The sequence below is a fragment of the Anser brachyrhynchus genome (assembly GCF_964034855.1).
Source record: "Anser brachyrhynchus genome assembly, chromosome: 16".
Lineage (NCBI taxonomy): Eukaryota > Metazoa > Chordata > Aves > Anseriformes > Anatidae > Anser > Anser brachyrhynchus.
Genome location: NC_137734.1, coordinates 13,020,539 through 13,039,946, shown reverse-complemented (window position 1 = coordinate 13,039,946; position 19,408 = coordinate 13,020,539). Strand labels below are relative to the sequence as shown.

At 55.2% G+C, this 19,408-nt stretch overlaps 1 protein-coding gene across 5 annotated transcripts; it reads left to right on the top strand.

Annotated features, from left to right (window-relative positions):
• The first annotated feature begins 2,385 nt into the window (after positions 1-2,385).
• SGK2 (serum/glucocorticoid regulated kinase 2) lies at positions 2,386-19,282 on the top strand. 5 transcript variants are annotated; one of them, XM_080558112.1, is made up of 15 exons: positions 2,386-2,528; positions 4,730-4,838; positions 9,592-9,661; positions 10,785-10,842; positions 11,322-11,371; positions 11,910-11,967; positions 12,567-12,650; positions 12,950-13,081; positions 13,912-14,024; positions 14,566-14,602; positions 15,168-15,254; positions 16,493-16,588; positions 16,872-17,027; positions 17,423-17,512; positions 17,735-19,282. In XM_080558112.1, exons 2-15 carry the CDS (start codon positions 4,802-4,804, stop codon positions 17,888-17,890), a joined length of 1,224 nt encoding a protein of 407 aa, XP_080414238.1. In that variant the 5' UTR covers positions 2,386-2,528; positions 4,730-4,801; the 3' UTR covers positions 17,891-19,282. The 5 variants fall into 5 exon arrangements, with proteins under 5 accessions (XP_080414238.1, XP_080414240.1, XP_080414236.1 ...); XM_080558114.1 differs by lacking the exon at positions 4,730-4,838 and having other exon boundaries at positions 2,463-2,528; XM_080558110.1 differs by lacking the exons at positions 2,386-2,528; positions 4,730-4,838 and adding an exon at positions 6,079-6,367.
• The last annotated feature ends 126 nt before the right edge of the window (positions 19,283-19,408 follow it).

Here is a 19,408-nt window from a genome sequence, read left to right as displayed (position 1 = left end):
GGAGGCTGGCCTGCTTCGCTGAGCAGGGGGCAGGGGAGGGCGGGCTGAGAGGATGGGGAAGGGGGCGCAGGGAGCCAAACCCCAACACGCCCGAGCCCCTTGCAGACGGATAAAGGCAGCGAAACGAAATGCGGGGCTCGGAGCAGCCCTGGCTCGAACCGAGCTGCCCCCGCGCTGCACATGGGCCGTGCCGAGCCGTGCCGAGCCGAGCCGAGCCGTGCCGAGCCGGACCGAGCTGAGCCGTGCCGGGCTGTGCTGAGCCGTGCCGATCCGACCCGACCCGACCCGATCCGATCCGACCTGATCCGATCAGATCCGACCTGATCCCTTCAGATCCGAGCCGAGCCGAGCCGTGCCCCCCCCGCCCCCCCCATCCCCCGAGGGCAGCCCCGCAATGCGGTACCGGGGGCCGGCTGCCGCACGGCCGCGGCTTGCCGCTGCTCTCCGCGCGGTGCTTTTGGGGTCCTTTCCTCCCCACCTCCCCCTCTGCAGGGCCGCAGCTGCCGCCCCGTCCTTGCGGGAGGCTGCGGGACCCGGCCGGGGTGCCCCCGGGCCGTCCTGCCCCTCTCTGTGCCTCGTCACGGGCCAAAGGGGCGCAGGAGGATGGAAAGCATTTTTGGAAGCTTTACCTTTGCGGAGGTTTTACCTTTGCAATTAGGTTTTAAACCTAATTCAGCATATATTTATATTTTTCCTTGTGAGGAAAAAAAAAATCCAGCTCCTGCTTTGAGTGCACTTGGGGCTGTAAGGCGATTTGTGCCTTTTTTCTTTATTTTTTGCTCCGAGCAGCTGAGGGCTCCTCACTCTGCTCGCCCCTCGGGATGCAGAGAAGGGAAGCAGGAGCAGGCAGCACCCCGCCAGGACCCCCCAAACCCCGAGCCCTGCACAGCAGAGGCACCGCCAGGCCCTAAGGGTCCCAGGGGGATCCCACCCAGCTTCTGTCTTGCCGCAGCTTCCAGCTGCAGGATTATTCCCGATCCCCCCGGGCTTTGTCTTGCTGTCGGTTCAGGCACTTTCGCTCTGCCGGGTGCTGCCGCGCGCTCAGGGCTGACGTGCGGTGAGTTTGGGGAAAAACGAGCCCGCTGAGCGAGCCGAGGCAATAAGCAGAGGTTTGTCCTCTCACCGTGCCCATGGCTGTTGGTGTCTGACTTGGGGTGCACCCGCGGGCAGCCCCCCCAGCCCGCTGCAGCAGGCCTTCGGTGCTCTGCTGGTGCCGGGGGAGCTCCCCTGGAGCCGGCCTTGCTGGGGACACGCGGCCTTTACGCAGGGGATGCGGCGGGGTGAGCAAAGCACAGCCCGAAATAGCAGCGGGTTTAAAGCAGGAATAGCCTGGGAAAGCATCGGGATGGGGAAGTACGAACTGCTCCCAATGGCTTCTGTCTGCAGAGCCGCAGCTCCTGGCCGTGTGCTGCAGCAGCCCTCTGGACCTTCTCACTCTGAAAAGGAATGAAACAAAGGCTCCTCGGCACCGGGAGGGAGCATTTCCTCATCGCTCCGTGTCTTCGCAGCTCCTCAGGCACAACGGGGACCTCTGTTTGGGATAGTTCCCGAGACACGAGGGCAATGTCAAATCCCCTTGTCCTCACGGCCATGCCACCAGGCAGGAACACCACGGGGAGCTGGGGAGGCGCGGGGGCTCCGCCTGCTCCTCGCCACATGCTGCTTTCGGTGCTGGGGCACGCGAGGGACACCCGTGGCTCTGTGTGTCCCCATCACATGGACTCGGTGACCTCTCCTGTGCTGTCCTGACCCCCTGAACCTCCAGCACTTCGAGGCACGTGTTTCAGGCTGCTTCAGCATTTCGGGTGAGGAGCTGGAGGCTCTGCCAGTGGCCAGCAGTGACTCCACCAGTGTGCCCAGCCGGCAGAGCCTTACTTAGGTGCCCACTCAGGGATGTGGTGACCCCTCTGGGGACATCCCAGTGCCAGGCACCCACAGAGGGAAAGGGAGAGGGACAGGGAGCGAATGGGGGAAGGCCAGATAGAGGGCAATAGCTCTGATTTCATTTTTTGGCTTGGATCTCCTGTCCAGAGGGATGTCCCTGTCCTGTCCCTGCCCCTGCCCCATGGGGACGAGGCTCCAGGGCGGCTCCACCTCGCTGTGCTCCTGCCTTGCTGCCAAGCCCCATGTGTTGCCGGAGCACCAGCAACGGGTCCTGCCCGTGCCCAGGGGTTCTCCCAGCTGCCTGGTGCTGCTGCTGGCCTTGCAGAGGTGACACACGGCTCGCGGTGACCCGGCACAGCCTGCAGCCAGGAGCACCTTGGTCTCACCTTTTGCACTTTCCCAGGGGCGAGCTGCCCTCTAATCCCCCAGGGAGGGAATTTCTTCTCCCACCCGGCTCCCGGTTCCCCCGTCCCCTCGTGGCCGGGTAATCATTTACTTCCTACCGCAGGCCACTCCTGCAGATTTCTCCTTCGACCTTCAGACCGAATCGCCAAAACAAAAACAAGGGGAGGGAGGGAGGCGAGTGCTGCCTTCTGCAGCTGCTGCCGCCCCGCGCCAGGACTCCTGCTCCGCGCTCCCCGCAGGTAACGCCGGGCTCCTTTCTCCTTCCTCTGTGGCTTTCCCTTCTTTTCACCAGGGCTTGAGGCACTCTGGGAGAAGCAGAGGTTTTGGGAAGGGGTCGTCCCCTGCTGCTGGGCACAAAGTCAGTGGGCGCAGGGGCTCTGGCCCCAGGGCAGCAGCTGGAAGCGGAGGGCTTGCATTTCCTAAATCGGGCTCGCATTTCCTAAATCGGGCTCATTTTCCAGTTGTGGGGGAATCCCAGCAACTCCAGAGAGGAGCACAGCACTGCTGGAAGCAGTGCTCCAGGTGGAAAGGTTTCTTGCTTTAAATGTGCCTGCCCCAGGACAGGGACATGATGGGACAGGGTGGGAAGGAGCCTCCAGCGCTGCTGCCCCCGCAGCCCCCCGCCAGCTCACTCCTGGGCCCTGCGAGGAGCAGCCCCGGGTGCTTTTAGGTCCTGTCCAGCTTCTGGAGCTGGCAGCTCAGCAGAGGCAGCCGGGGACCGAGCGTCCCCGCACCGCCTGCAGCGGGACAGGAGGCTCGGGCAGCACCAGCACCGGGGGCACAGGCACAGAAATGGGGTTTGGGCCCCGCGAGGCTCCGGGTCGCTGTGTCCAGCATCTCTCCAAGGGGGCAGCCCCCAGTCCCCTCCTGAGCAAGATGGGTTTGGGGGGCAGTTTTTGGGAGCTGTGAGCCCCCATACACCTTGCTAACAAAGCCGTGGCAGTGCCAGCAGAGAGGGGCCGGTTTGGGGTCAGTGTGGCTCCAGGAACCGACTCCTGGCTGCTAAACCCTGCTCAATCCGGCCGGGAAACTGCAGCCCTGCCCTTGTCCCCGGTGACACGCTGCCCCGAGCTGGTGGCGGCCCTGGGCGGGCCAGGCTGGCTTCGGGGGGTGCGCTGCGGGGCAAAGACACGCTCATCCCTAAAAGCCAGGTTATTTTGTAAGGAGAGCCTCAACCGTACAGACTGAATGTGTCCTGGGGCGGTGCTGGGAGGAGAGGACGGCAGGCAGGGAGCTGCACCTGCCCCGCACGGGCTGGGCGGGCCGAGGGGCTGCTCCTGGCTCTGGGTTAGCCGGTCCCGAGGCTGTGCTTGGGGCCAAAGCTTGGGAGCAAGAATGTCCCAGCTGAGTAGTTCAATGGCAATAATCCTATCGGGGGTTATAGCCTCGAGGATGCTCAAGCCCATTTAGCTGTCTTTTGGGATAAAAACCAGATCCCAAGTGGTCTCCTCTTGGCTCTTTCATGGCAACATGGGACCCGCCAGGAGGGACTCCCTGCCAAACCAAGGGCAATGCCGGGGGCACAGCCCTGCCTTTATGAAGCTAAAAGAAAAAGGTAAGGGAAAAAAAAAAAAAGATTTTAGAGAACCTGATCACCAAAAGGCTAGTCAGTCCTTACTGAGTCCTGTCAGAAGAAGAAACAGGCTCAGACCTTTTAAATCCTTTCAGATCCTATCCCTATTCCTATCTTATCTTATCCCCATCCTACCCCACCCCATCGCTCCACCAGGGCACAGGTAACTGGGTGGCCAAACATCCCCCAGGTAGCACCTCGGGCACCTCAGGTCACCTTTCGCTGCAGGGCGAGGGCGACTTCTTGGTGCTCTCTGGAGAAATGTGTGTGTTGCTCCTACCTGGACTTTCCCAGCAATTCTGATGGTTCGGGCCCACGCAGGTCCTCTGGCAGTGACACGTTTATGGTTATGGTTATGGATATTGCCTGATAGGGAGATTAAGATAGCACGCCCTATCTTAACCATACACAATCCTGACATAATAGCTGCATAAAACATTTTGAAATGGAATGTACAGGAGAGAGAGAGGGAGAGAGAGAGAGAAAGTTGGGGATCATCCCTTGAAGGGCATCCCCCTTGTGCTGCCGTAGGGATCCGTAGGGATCTGGCAAATACCTAATTGCAGCCGTGGGTTAATCATTAAAGAGCCGAGTTCCTGAGCTGGTACACCGGGGGCACGGCTGGCACATGGGGACACGGCTTGCAGGGGAAGGGGTTTGCATCCCCTGAGCCTGTGGGTCCTGGGTGGGGAGTGGGACAAACCCATTCCTGGTCCCCTGGAGGGATGAGTGCATCATGCCCTGCAGCACCTATAGGGATGTGTGCCCATATAACACACGTGCCCTGCAGCACCTACAGGCAGCAGCTGCCCAGCTCTCCCTCCTGCCCGTTTCTCCTCTCACCGTGCGCCCTTCGCCTTTGCACAGGAGCCGCGCTGCCCGAGGACGCCCGGTGTGGGACTGGGGACGGTTTCGGCTGCCTTTATCTCCGCAGCCTGGATGGAGCCTTCCTCCACCGCCCTGGGGAAGACGAAGGGTAACGGCCTTTGGGGTGGCGAGGGCGGGCACCAGCCCAAGGGCAGCTTCTCTATCGGTACCGGCTGCTAGTGCTGACAGCACTCCAGGTCGGGTATTTTGTCTTCCAGCTGGTGAAACTTTTCCTTCCAGAATGCTTCCGCTCTCTCTTCCTTGGCTACAAAAATTAAGGAGGAAATCCTTCCCTCTGAGGGCGGCGAGGCCCTGCCCAGGCTGCCCCAGGAGCTGGGGGTGCCCCATTCCTGGGGGTGCCCGAGGCCAGGCTGGGTGGGGCTGGGGGCAGCCTGGGCTGGGGTCTTTCCAACCCAACCCATTTTGTGGTTCTGTGAAAATATTTTTTTAGCTAAATATGCTTCTCTGTAGAAAACATGGTCAAGTAGATTTTGACAATAATACTGAGACTTTTATTGAAAAGAAAAAAAGAAGATATTGATTTGCAAATAGCAGTTAGCTGCTGAATGAGTTCTGAAACATGAGCATTTCAGAGCAAGCAGAGGCAGAAAATGTAGGGGAAAAAAATCCTCCATTAAAAACATAACAGGATATTTTTAAAAACGATGTGCTAACAGCTTGAGGATGGTGGCTGAGCAAAGCCATAAGGCTTTGGCCTGAGACAGAACAGCATTCCCAGCCGCGTGCTGCTGCCCCTCTCTCGGGTGGCTTTTGGCTCCCGGCCGCTGCGGTTTGCAGCCCCCAGCACCTCGCTGGCCCTGCACAGAGCCAGGCAGACCCCGCAGCCCGGGCTGCCTTTCCTCCTGCTGCAGCCACGGGCAGGAGATTTTATAGGAAATGACAACAGCAGCAAAAAGAGACTGCTTTATTTTTAATGATGAGAGAGAGAAGACACCAGCCCTTCTACAACATCTCCCTTTGCTCAGAGCTTAATCTCTGCTGTAGCGAATGACTGCATGCCTCCGACACCAGGTTTTCCTCTCCACGTGTGTTTGTGGTTGCGTTTAATGCAGCTGCAAAGCACCGACCCTGCTGCCCTGAGCTGTCACCTCCCCAGGCCACTGGAAGGAGCATCTCTGGGCTTGAGCCGAACCAAAGGGCAGTTTCAACCATCCTCCAAGCCCCATGACCACAGACAAATGAGCAGCTTACTAAAACGTGCAGGAAATTTTTCTGAACCACCCAAAACGCCTGCTAGGATGCAACTGGCTCCGCCCCACCCTCCCCACCCAACCCCATCACCCCCAGCTGAGTTCCCAGTCCCTGGGTATATCCAGCAGGTGCCTTGCCACCTCAGCTGCTGATCAGTTCCTCCTGCTCTCCTGAAAGGGCTGCAGGGAGCCTGCACAAGCATGAGCACCTGGGGGAGGTGCTGGTGTCTGTGCACCAGTGCAGGAGGCAAAGCTGCTCCCTGCTGGGGTTTTGGAGAAAGCCCAGAGCTGCTGGGCTGGTGGGGCAGCTGCTGGCAGCGGGGGATGAGGATGGGGAGCACAGGGAGCGAGGGGTGTCCGTGCTCATCTGCCGTGGGCTGCTTCCAGTGCTTCCCGACACGGGCTCTGCTGGTAGATGTGCTCCCAGGTGCGTTTGAGGCTTTGTTCTTTGTTCTCACAGGTTTTTATTTCTGTGTGCAATGCTGCAAGCTGTAGCTACCTGCTGTTTTTCCAGGCTTACAAACAGCTTTCCAGGTTTACAAATGGCTTTCCAGGTTTGCACGCAGCTCTTCCCCTAAAACCCAGAGGGCTCTGTGTGGGCTCCAGCCTGCTCTGGGCTGGGCTGCTCTGCGGTGCCCCTTGGGTGCAGGGGATGGGGTCCCCAGGAGAAAGCTGGCTGAGCTGGGAGCTCTGCAGGGACAGCTCGGGAAGATTCCCTAGGTGAAGAAGCTCTTAAAGTCCTTCCTAACCTCTTCCTGGGCTTTTTGTGGTGTCTCAATGGGAATGAAGGTGGAGCTCAGTGCGGGCCTGGAGCTCTCTCGTAGCTCTGTAGCAGAGGAAAGCTTGAGCACTTCCTCTGCCAGCAGAAGCATGTGTTTGCAGAAGTCCTCCTCTCCCACCTCCCCCTGTGCTCCTTCTCCGAGCTGAAACTGGGGCATCCCCCCTATGCCGTGCACATAGGCTGGGAGCTGCCGGCTGCCCTAGGTGCTCCCCTGTAAGCCCTGAGCCCCGTCCGTCCTGCTGTCCTGGGGCCGGCCCTGCCTCACCTGCTGCCAGCCCCTGGCATGGGAGAGGACGAGGAGCTCGCTCCGGGGGGGGTTTGCAATCTAGGTTAGGTGGGGAGCGGTGACATCAGGGAGAGGGTGGGAGGCAGCCCGCACATGACGAGTCTATGAGGTTGCTGCTCGGCGAGGTGCGCGTTGCATTAGTAATGTGTTTGTAGCAAATATCGCTGGGCTGGCATGGGAATGTGGGTCACCGCCGGCAGAACTGTTGGAGGAAGAGGGAGCTGCTTCTGCCGTGCTGGGAAGGAAGCGCACGGTACCGAGGGATGTTCCTGGGGGGAGATCGAGCTGCGGTAACTGCTCTGGCTTGTAAGTAGCAGCTCCGCGGCGTGCCCACGGGTGGCTGCTGCTGGGGGCGCCCTGGGCAGTGTGGTGGGGTGAAGCCCTGCGAGGAGGGGGTGTGGGGTGTAGCAGCTGGTGTTCCCGGGGTGTAATAGTCACATCATGCTGTGAAACTCTCAAAGACTCACTTGCTGATGTTGTCAGTGGCCCTGGCCGTGTCTGGAGCATCCCCGTGCCCCAGCAGGCACGCCGAGGGGTGCAGCCGGGCATGGATAACCACGAGCTCGGTGTGTTTCCCTGACCTAGTTCTGCCTCTGTTGTTCTGCATGTGTGCGCCTGGAGAATCTTTGTGCTTCAGGGGGAGTAGGATTTGTTAGTGATAAGGAAAAGCCTGTCTAGCTTCTGACTGCTCGGGAGGCTTAAGCCAGCCTGGCTTTGCAGGTACGCTCAGGCTGGGGAAGAAGGCTCAGAGTCGGAGTTGAAGGTGCTGCGGGATGGGGATGTCAGTGTCCTAAAGCTGTGCCTCGCGCTTCAGTGGGGAGAGAGGCTCTTGTCTCAGAGCAGACGCTTCATGAAACAGCCTGGTTGGAGAACGCTGCAGGTGAAGCTGCTCCACAAGCCCCTGCTGACCACGGGCAGCAAAGGAGCAGCCCGAGCAGGGTAGGGTGCGTGGCTGTGGTCCCGGCAGAGCTCCCGGCTGTTGTTCAGCAGAAATGCTTCTGCCTCGCTGTGGTCCTGGAGACCCCACCAGAGCAGTGCTGTCCGAGCCCCTCAGGCCAGCTGGGGGCTTGTCCTGCATCCTGCACTGCCAGCAGGTGCCTGTGAGGTGAATGGATGTGTTCCCAGGGCTTGCCCATGTGCTCTGCAAGACCCCCAGGCTGCAAAATGTCCACCTGTGCCTGAAAGGAGCGACTTTCCTCCCCGAGTCTGGGATCGGAGCGGTGTCTAACCTGATTCTAGGTCTAAAAACAGGCTTGTGGGGGTTCAGATCTGGCAAGAACAGGCTGCATCAGCTGGTAGAGCTGCGGGCACACACCAGGAGTGAAGAGCTGAGCTGCGTGGGCTTGGCTGGGCTGCTTTACACAGGGGCTGGGAGACCTCACTGCATCACCCTCTGACCGCTGCCGTTTGCAGCTGGGGGCTTGTTCCACATGCATGCTGCTCGCCTCCTGCGCAGCACTGAGCCTTGGGTTAGCTCACCCCTGTGCTGCGAGAGCTGGCCAGCTTGCCCAGCAGTGTGGGACAGGTGTAGCCCCCAGCTCGGGTGACCTCCAGCGGACCTCGGTGATCCAGGCAGACGGCCAGGGAAAGGAGGACTCTGCCCAGTGGGAGGAGATGGGGCTTGACCTGTCTGGGTGCTGTCCCCCTGGGGGTGCCTGTGGGACGAGCCCTTGCAGCTGCTGTGGGGTGAGTTATCAGGCAAGGTCAGCGTGCCGGTGACCAGGCTGACAGAAGCTGAATGGCTGCTGTTTTTTTTCAAATTGCAGCTTTCCCTGCTCGTTCAGAAACTCTGAAGCCATAGCTTGGCTGGTTCCTCACCGGTCCTGTGCTGTTGGAAAAGCGTGTGTTTCTGTGAATGTTTTGAATCTTTCCTTCCCTCCAGAATCAAAACTAGGGCTGAGCCGGAGTGCAGACAAGCCTTTGAATATTTCTGCTATCTCCTGCTAACCAAAACAAGGAACTCCCCGGCTCGGGTTGTGCTCCCGAGGCTGTTCCACTCGCTCCGTGCGGTGGGCTCGGGGCTTTGCTCTTCCTCGGAGGTGATGATGATGGGTGGTGGCAGCAGCCCACGGGGATGCTCCTCGGTGGGAATCCCGGTGCTGGCTCTGGCTGCGCGTCCTCGGGCCGCTCATCGCGATGTGTGTGCTGGCTCACCTCCTGCGGGGCCCTGAAAGGTCTCATTCATGTCCCTAATTACCCGGTCCTGAATGAAAGGGGCAGTGGATGTGCCAAGCGTGTGACGTACCCCAGCACAGCATCGTCCTTGTGAGCGCTCCCCTTGTCCCTCCTGGGGACTCGGGGCGCCTGGCGGAGGCTTGGTGGCGGTGCTGGAGCCCGAGTCCCCTCCCTGCCCTGGCAGAGGGTGCCTGCGTTGGGGCTCCTTCCCTACCGAGGGCTCCAGGTGGGGGCGGGAGGGGAGCCGTCCTGGTTCCTATAACTCCCTGGGTATTTCAGAATGTGGGTGGAAGGGGGAGGAGGGTGGCTGTGGAGAGAGGAGCAAGGTCAGTGAAGAACAAACATGCCTCTGTGCGTTCGTGCTTGCGCCGCCAGCTGATCGGCTCCGCTTCTCCAACTTTCCCCGCAGAACTTATAAAGCACGGCCGCGAAAGGATAGGACAAACCATCAAGGCGTCCGGCTCCAGGCTCTGCTCGTAGTGAGTACCGAAGCCCCTGAGGGGCTGAGAGCCCTTTAAAAGCCCAGCCCCACAACGCCCAGCCCGGCGGTGGATGGAGCGGGCTGGCACGGGCCAGATGTGGGCTGTCCCCGGGGCGGCTGCCAGCGCCCGCTGCCACCCAGCATCTCCGGCCGTGTCCCCTCTGCTGCAGGGCCAGGGGGCTCTGGGATGGCTGTGGATCTGTGTGTGGGGGTGGCGAGGGGCATCGCTCGCAGGTGAGACCCTGGGGGGCTGGTGGGGTCTTCAGGGCCCCTTTTGTACCAGGGAGGCTGAGGCACAGGGGGATAGGAGCCTATAGGGCCTCTCTGTGGGGTCTTGGAGGTTGGTGGGGCCTTGGGGGGATGGACAAAGCTCTCTGGGGCAGGGGAGAAGGGAACAGAGCTCTTCCCCTCCTCCCCTCTATCTCTGACATCTGTTTAATCCTGGCTTTTGCAAGGGCTGTAGGGGAAACCTTAAAACCAAGGGGGATCGCTGGGGTGGTGGGACCCAGCGATGCTCATACGGGGCAGGTCTGAGCCAACAAGTGCTGCTGAAGCCCCATCCCCTTTTCCTTGCAATTTGACAGCCCCGAGCTGCCCTGCATGGGAGCCTGGGTGTGGGGCTGGGGGCTGCAGCATCCCTGCACGGTGGGGTTGGTGCCTGGGACACTGCTCGGGGTGGGTCTGGTCCTGCCTGGAGGGTTGCAGCCCCGTCCAGCCCTCACCCTGTGCTGCTGCTGGGCTTCGTGTGTCAGTGCCCTGAGCATGGCGTTTGGGAAGGCTGTGCTTGTTTGAGCCCCCTGTGCACCCAAGAAGCTTTTCTCCCCGACCTCCTGTTGGCATGCCCAGTGTGCCCCATGTCCCCTGCCCCCCAGCACGTGTGTGCCCCATGTCCCCTGCCCCCCAGCACGTGTGTGCCCCATGTCCCCTGCCTCCCAGCACACGTGCCCCTACCCCTGGGGGTAGCAGTGCTGCTGGGGGATATCTGGGGAGCTCAGCTGGGATCTTCTCTGATAAGGGGAGCATGCACTGGTCCCTGGTAGGTTAATGGTGGGAAGCTGCCTTTTATTTTATTTTTTTTTAAGTTCTTGTTGTCAATACTTCCTTGCTCTTCTCTTCCCCAGTGCTGAACGAGTTGCTTTTTTAATGGATCGTTCCCGGAGCCCAGACACCAGCGCTCAGGTGAGATCGTGGGTCTGAGCTGGCAAGTCATCCTCACTGGGATGAAGAGGGGGCTGGCCCTGTGGGAGAGGCAAGGAAGAGAGCCTGTGTTAGCATGCTGGGGGGTCTAGTCCTCTCTTGTCCCTGTGGGTGATGCTGGGTGGAGAAAAAGTAGAAGAGGTCCTATACAGATCTTGGGAAAGGCGTAATGCTCCCGGAGTCTGGGGAGAGGAAGCTTCCTGGGGACTGGGAACAGGAGGAAGGCTACGTGCATGTGTGCATAGGTACCGAACTCCTCACTGGAAGAGGGAGGCCGTGATACTGCTGTAGTGCGTAGTTCTCTCCTCCCTTTCCCCTCAATTAGCTTAACGAAGCACCCATCCAATCTCTCACTGATGGGTGTTTCTTGAGGGTGGGGGATGCTGTGCTGAGGCCAGGCAAGCACAACCAGCGGCGTGCTCCTTGTGACTAATACCAAACACCCCTGTCCTCCTCTCCAGCCTCCAACGCCAACTGACAACATCAACCTCGGACCTTCTGCTAACCCAAAGTAAGCTCCCTGCAGCAGCCAGGTAGGGTGTGGAGCTTGCTGTGAAGAGATCTGGCAGGGGAAAGCAGTCAGCTCCTGTGCCTCGGGTGGGTGGCGGTCACGAAGGACCGAACAACTGCATTAACTCTGCCTTTAACCCCGTGGGTAACACCAACCTGCTGGCTTGAGACATCCAGCTGCAGGTCATCCTTGTATTACAATTGTTCTTCAGTCCTCTGTCCCGTCCCTCTCTTCTGAGGGATACTAGGGGAAGACTTTTCTTATTTCTGTTTGCTCCCTCACTAACTTTTTCTCTGGAAATGAGGATAAACTGTGTTAGCAGGTGGGTTGCTGAGAGGTTCCTTGTCATTTTCTCAGCGCACTGGCATATGCGGTGTGAGTCCCCAGCTGGCTGGCCGTGAGGATCACCTGCCCAGTGCCCTTTAATCCCTTTCACAAAAGCTCCTGTTTCCCAGAAGGACCACTGCTCCCACAGAAGTGTCGCTGTTGCATGTTTTTTCTCCCAGAAACATTAACTTGCTTCGCTCTTGCTCAACAGTGCCAAGCCAACAGACTTTGACTTCCTGAAGGTTATTGGCAAAGGAAGCTTTGGAAAGGTAAGTGGGTTTGTGCCGGTGGGCTGGAGCTCTCTGCAGGCAGCTTGGAAGATGTCCTAGCTGAAGGAATTTGTCCTTCGCTTGCACCTCTCCCGAGGAACGTGGCCATGTTCGGAGGGGGACTGAGACCAGATGGGACCTGAGAGAGGTTTTCATTGTCCATTCGTACTTGGAGCTGTCCTGCCATCTCTCTAGACAGAAGCATGGGGGTGTTTCATGCTCAAGGCGGTGATAGCGACCAGCAGTACTTCTTGTTTTTTAAAGTCTCAGATGCTTTAAGTTGATAGAGGATGCCCAGACAAAGCTGTGCTTTGTAAAACGGTAATGATCATCTTTAAATGAGTCTCTCTGAATGCTCCCAAACCACCTTCTTTTGGGTGTGTAAGAGATATTCAGGGATGCTGCGTACCTCTTTCTGGCATTGTGAAAGTCCTGAGTGTGGGGAGTCAGTGGGCTAGAGCCTGGGCTTCAAGCCTTTGTACCTGACCCTCCAAAGTCGTAGTCTCAGTATAATCACTGACAAGAGCGTTCAGCCGGTGAGGAAACACTAACAGCGGCAGAAGATGAGACTCAAACCTGTGTCTGTGACTCTGTTCCAGGTTCTCCTGGCCAAACGCAAGTGTGATGGGACTTTTTATGCTGTGAAAGTCTTGCATAAGAAAACTATCCTGAAGAAAAAGGAGGTATGTCTGCTATCCCCAGCTGCTTCCGCAGGCAGTGGTCAGTGTGTGAGCAATCCTGGTAATGTAATCGAGGCAAGCATTCATGTAGACAGCTCACATGTTAACCATGGATTTCTCTGTGCCATGGGAATATGGAGAAAGGACTGAGATGAATCCAGCTGAGAGCAGAGTGCTTCCCTTCCTGGGGCTGGAGATGATCCACAGGGCTCTCAGCTCCTTTCAAAACAGGGGTGAGCCTGTGCAGCAGGCTGGACTGGAGTTTTGCCTGAAAATCTAATGTCTTGCGTGCTTTTTGCTAGCAAAACCACATCATGGCAGAACGCAATGTGCTCCTGAAAAATGTCAAGCACCCCTTCCTTGTGGGACTCCATTACTCCTTCCAGACCTCGGAGAAGCTTTACTTTGTCCTTGACTATGTAAACGGGGGGGAGGTGAGTACAAGCTTTATTTTTAATCTTCTATTTGGTCCTTCCCAGTCATTCTGCTTTACTGCCTACAACTGTTTCTTGTCAGAAGATAATGATGTTGAAGCATAACATTATTTGCTGGAAAGCACCAGCTAGGAGCTGTACAACTTACCTCACTTATAAACTAAGTGAAGATATTGATGAATAGGACCTGTGCCAGCTAATTTTCATGGCAAGGATGCTGAAAAAAATGTTAGGGAACACTTTAATATCCCCTGGAGAATATGGTAAATGCTGATGTTGGTGATCTTCACAGAAACTCCACTTGTGGCCCAGCTCTAAACTCTAGTCTTGTGCTTAGGTGATGCCTCTGCACTGTGTCAGGCTTCTCTTTCTGACCTGCACAAGCTGCTCTCCTCAGCTGCCTCTTTCTGTGCTACCAGAAACTGGCTGGGAGATGCTGTTAACATGGATGCCTTGTTTATATAGGGGGCCCTAATCCATATAGGGGTCTCTGGGTGGTTCAGCTCTGTATGGGTACTACTCTTCATTGCTCCAGTACAGCTATAATGTGCTTTGTAGCAAGCAAAGAGTCTGAACTAGACCAGGAGATGGCCAGGTTTGGGGCAAAGAGCTCTTAAGTGAGATGGTGATATAAGAAGAGGGCAAATGAAGCTGTTTCTGGAAAGGTGCTTAGAGAGCTAAATAAGACAGCATGATTTGGGCTTATTTGGTGCTGTTCATGTGCCACTTGCTGCAGATCAGTTTTCACTTGAGCAGCTGGCTTCCAGGCTTGCTCCAGATACCCTTCAGCTTCTAGAGAAGACATGATCAACCCACTCATTTGTTTTTAGCTCTTCTTCCACTTGCAAAGAGAGCGCTGCTTCCGTGAACCCCGGGCACGATTCTATGCCGCGGAAGTTGCCAGCGCGATTGGGTACCTGCATTCCTTAAACATCATCTACAGGTGAGGCACGTGCCCCTGCTGGGGGGAGCAGGGGTGGTGAGCCTGCCAGCCAGGCTGAGTGCAGGGCTGCAGGGGGAAAGGAGGTCTTGGGGAACTGCAAACACCGGGACTAGGGTAGCTGAAGTTTCCTATCGGACAAAAAGGTGCGCTGCTGGCATTTTACCCTGCAAGAGGCGTGTGACTGCATGGGGCCTGCTGGGCAGTAAGCACTTCTAGACCAATAGTGGGGAGGAGAGAAAATGGTTGGGTGAGAAGATCTACAACACACCTTCTTAAAGAAGTAAGAAACTCAGTGACAGCTTCTGCATGAATGCACAGAGAAATACAGGCTCACAGCTCACCCTGTGTGACGAGGGCAGCCTTTCAGTGTTAACATATGTATGTTAATATCCAACAGTGATGGGAGGTTGCACTTTGGGAAGGTCCTGGTGAGATGGACTGTGAAGTCTTGGTAGCTCCTGTTCTCAGCTGATGCTGTATCAGATTAGGCTTTTCTGAACATCTAGCCAAATCTGCTCAAGCACCCCTTCTTGTCTTGCAGGGATTTAAAACCTGAGAACATCCTTCTGGATTGCCAGGTATGCTCAGCTCTTATGCTGCCTTCCTTTTTGTTTTTAGAAGTGTTTGGATCATAAACAGAGGGCTACAGTCCTGCAAGCCAAGCTATTTCTCCACTGCATGGGTCTTGTGTGTATGTACCACTGTGTTTCTGTGCAGATCTTGTGACTGGGAGCGAGCATTGCCCCTGCACAGCTGTGTGCAGATCTCTGCTTGTACCCAAGAGCTGGGACCTGGTTTGTGGGGTCTGGGGCTGGGGTGCTAGGAGCAAGTCGCTGCTTCTCTGCTGGTGACCCTATGCAAACTGGCTCTGGGATAAAGCAGTGTCAGAGCACAGCAGTGCTGAATGTCTCTCCAGCTATGTAGTTGTAGAGAAACCTGTGTGGGAAAAAGTCTGGATTTATTTTATGTATTTTCTCTATAGGCTCAGGTATGTGCATGGTAGGATGCCCAGAAGGTGAGGGAGGGGAGATGTGTATTTTGGTGCCCCAGTTCATTCATTAGATGCTGTGTTAAGGCCAGTGCCTGGAAATGCTGTTTCTTTTTTAGAAAGAGTGGGCTGGGCTGAAATTCCTCTCTTCTCAGGGCCATGTAGTATTGACAGACTTTGGACTCTGCAAAGAAGGAATGGAGCAAGAGGAGACTACTTCCACATTTTGTGGCACTCCTGAGGTATGGCCTGTGCTGCAGCTTCCCTGTGACCTGGGGGCTGGAAGCCTTCTGGATCCCATAAAGACCCCGTGGCTGCCCAGCATCTCTGAAAACATGAGCTGTGAGAGCTGGCCAGCCCTCAGTTCCTGAGGTTGTCAGCCTGAAGCTGGAGTAGAGATGAGGCCTTTCCTACTCAGCAGGGACTGTTCTACCTCTAATGGCTGGCTAGTACTTTGAATTTGCTGCATTATCAGGGCAGGGATCCCTGCTCTTGGAATGGCACCGGGGCTGCTCCAGGTGGTTGTGGAGACAACCTTGACCCTGGGAGCCTGGCCCGTGGCAGCTGCAAGCAGGCTGCTTACCTGCGCCGATACCCGGAGCTGCAGAACATGGAACATGCTGGTACTGACACACACAGGCCTTGCTGTACCCTTCGGTGTGTCCTGGGTACTCAGCAGCTGCAAAAATCTCATGTCCTGAGTTGAGGATCTGGCTGTGGGGAGTGCCCCCTTGCTGGGGAGAACTTTTCCTGCTCCTTACTGAGCTGGGGATTCTGGCAGCACTTTGCTCTAGGTATTATCCCTGTCCTGCTGCCCTTCAGATGTCTTGAAGAAGGGTCTGTAACCAAGACACTTTGGTATTCAAGCTCAGTAGAAGGGGCAGGGATTTGCTGGTGGCAGACCTTGGTTTACAGTTGGGACAAACTTATGCAATAGTACAGCATGAACCAAGTGGGACTGTCTGAGCTTTGTTTATTTTTTTTCCTGCCTGAGATAGGGAGCCTGATAGCACTTGGACTAATGCATGAGAGCAGGATTGATGTGCTGCTTGCTCTGCAGGTCACTTAAATTCTTGCCTGTCGCTCCTGGGCAGCGGTTATCAGTAGTGTCACTGCTTTGGACAAACCTACTGGGTCTGAAAATTGCACATTTCTCAAAATTACATGAGCCCGTTACAAATGTAATATGTCAGTGCAGGACAGGTTTGCTGGTTGAGTTGGGGTCAATGGCCAATCCTTGTACAAGCCTTTCCTAGGAAGGGAGCACTCCAGCCCAGAAAAACTCTTGTGGTTGTAGGGGGTAGGTGCCTTTCAAACACGTTATTATGAGGGATGTGGAGAGTCTATCACAGCCTAGTAGGAGATGCAGTGCAGTTGTGTGCTTCCTAGTGTATTTGACTGCAACCAGGTTTGTATGCTTATGAAGGCAAAGCCCTTCCTTTATAATTTGACCCCAATATTTACTCCTGATTCTCCCCAGTACTTAGCTCCCGAGGTGCTAAAGAAGCAGCCGTATGACAGGACAGTAGACTGGTGGTGCCTGGGAGCTGTCCTCTATGAGATGCTCTTTGGACTGGTAAGTTTGGGAGCTGTCTGTTTTATTCTACGAGGTAGAGAACTTAAGTTATTTTCAAGCCTTATGATGTGACATCAGCCTGGTGTGCCTATGGTACCTGATATGGACAACTGAATTCTGAATGAAATTACCTGGTTCAACACCTGGATCAATCATACCCTTGCCCTTGGAACAGCTAGATGGCAGGTTTCCGTCTTCTCCCTGTGGGACTCATTTGGACCTGTCCTTGGTGGTTCCTTATGCTTGTGTTTTGTCTGGCTGCTTCTCTTCTCTTTCATATTAGCCACCTTTTTATAGTCGGGATGTGTCTCAGATGTATGACAACATTCTGCACAAGCCACTCCAGATCCAAGGAAGCAAGACTGTGGCAGCTTGTGACATCCTCCAGGGACTTCTCCATAAGGACCAGAAGAGGAGGCTGGGTGCCAAAACAGACTTTGTAGGTGGCCTCTCTTATGACTGAGGGGAGGATGGATAGGAAGCCTTTCTACTGAGTCTCTTTCATGCTAAGAGCACTGCCTTGGGAAAAGCTTTCTATGCACATTGATCAATTTCCAGCCCCCTAAAAGGGGGCATGTGAGGTTGACTCCTTTCCAAAGGGAAATGCTGTGGTTCCAGATGTGGTGGCAAGCTAGGACATGACATGTAATGGTATCATCCCTTCAAGGGATTACAGGGCCATGACCCTTATGCATTAAGGACTTGTTACATCACTCCTACATGGACACGTTAGCTCCAAATCTTGTTTCCAAAACTTACTGCTATGAAAGCAGGTGGCAGTTGCTGGAAAAGAAAGGTTTATAGACTGACGCTCCCTCCCCTCTTTCTATACAGCTTGAGATAAAGAACCATGTATTCTTCAGCCCAATAAACTGGGATGACTTGTACAACAAGAGGATTACCCCTCCATTCAACCCCAATGTGGTAAGTGGGTATTTCTGTTGGTATCTACTTTAAATACAAAAGGAATTGGGCCTGTGAAGTCTGAGGCACTTCTCTTACATTGACACTGAGGGATGCTGAAGTGTAGGTTATGCACTGCAAATGTGGTGGTGGTGACTGGAAGAGCGGCTGTGTTAGATTGCATACAGGTAGGAGGTTGGGGTCTGATCACTCAGTGATGTGGCTCTCTGCTCCCTGGTTTAGGCTGGTCCAGCTGATCTGCGACACTTTGATCCAGAGTTCACCCAAGAAGCGATCTCTGCCTCCATCACCCACACGCCTGACTTGGCAGCCAGCAGCTCCAGTGCCTCAGATGCTTTTTTAGGATTTTCTTATGCACCAACTGAAGAGGACTTCTAAGTTTTATAAAGGCTTTGAGAAGCCAGATTTTAACTGAGTGGGTTTTATTCTTATTTTTTTTTTTCCTTTTTGAAAGGAATGGCACTGTCCTTTGCTCATGGTTTATGGGAAGGGGGACTAATACACTAACTGGCTGGGATGGAACAGAGCTCTTAATTTGTGCTGATTGGATTTCCCTCCATATGTGTGTTTCCCTGGCAGGGAAAGTGGGACACCAGTTATTATTATTTTCCCCTGAGTGTCTTGTACTACTTGGCAGAATTGTATTCACTGTGGTTGTATTTATGGTTGAGGTATGTATCGTCATTCACGTCACAGCCATATCTGCGTGTGGAACTAATGCTGCCCAGCTATGTATGACTGCTTTGCTTTCCTATAACAAAGGGAAACTCTTCACCCTACATGCAGCACTGGCTTCCTTCAAGTGGAAGTGCTTATTTAAGTGGTTGGGGAACAAGTAGTCTTGTTGCTAGTGGCCAGGCTGGAGTTAAACTGGGGTAGTTCAGTAGGTATGCCACCCAAGCCATTAAAAATCTGGTAGCAGCAGAGGTGTGTGTTAGATTTTAATGCTCTGGAGCAGAAATGCTGGGTTCAGTGGGTGCTGCTGAAGAAGCAGAGCTGCCCCAGCAGCTGGGATGAGCACTGCTACTTGTGGAAGGAAGCCATTTCCTCATCCTGGGCTCAGACACTGTTCATCTTTTACCGCTCCAAAGGCAGCTTATGCGTTTGTAAATTCTGAAGTGGGCTGTAGCCTTTCATAAGAGCCAGTTTTTGCCACTGATCACTGGCTCTCCCTCTGATTCAGGACTGGGGTGCTGTATGTAAAAATCCCAGATAAAAATTGATGTAAAAGGGGCTGTGTTGCTTGCCAAAATAAAGATTTGGTAGGGGGGAGTGGAGGGTGGGAATCCTTTCACAGCATGTGCTTGACTTCTCTGAGGAACACAAACACTGACGTGAGCAGGGGGAACATGGGGCAGTGGGTGCTGGATGGTGGAGCCCCGCAGGAGAGCTGCTTCTCTCCTCTCCACACCACTGCAATGTTGGCTTCCATGCTCCTGGGGTGCTCTGAAACCGCCTGTCACAGTTGATCATAGATGTAGAAGAGTTATTTATTCTGCCTTAATTTAAATGCTGGTGTACTTATTGAATGTCACTTCCTGGTCTTTTTTTTTTTCCGTCCAAGTATTTGTCCTCCTGTGGGGAGGAGGAAGGGGGAGAAGAAATTGTAACTTATGTACAATGCAGGGATAAACAAGGGCATTTCTAAAATTGGGGTAATGCTCACACCGTTGGGAAGCTTGTCTTGAAACTTTTTTAAGTACCAGCCTCTACCTTGTACATGCTGGAGTCATTAGAAAAATGACATGGTTTATATTAAAGTGCATACACGGATGTGTTTCCCTCTCTTGGGCCTGTGTATAAACAAATGCTGGGGTGTGAGGAGAGGAGGGAGGCACGTGGAGGGGTGCTGTGGAGTGGTTAATTTTTAATTATAAGTCCTTATTTGGGCTCGGG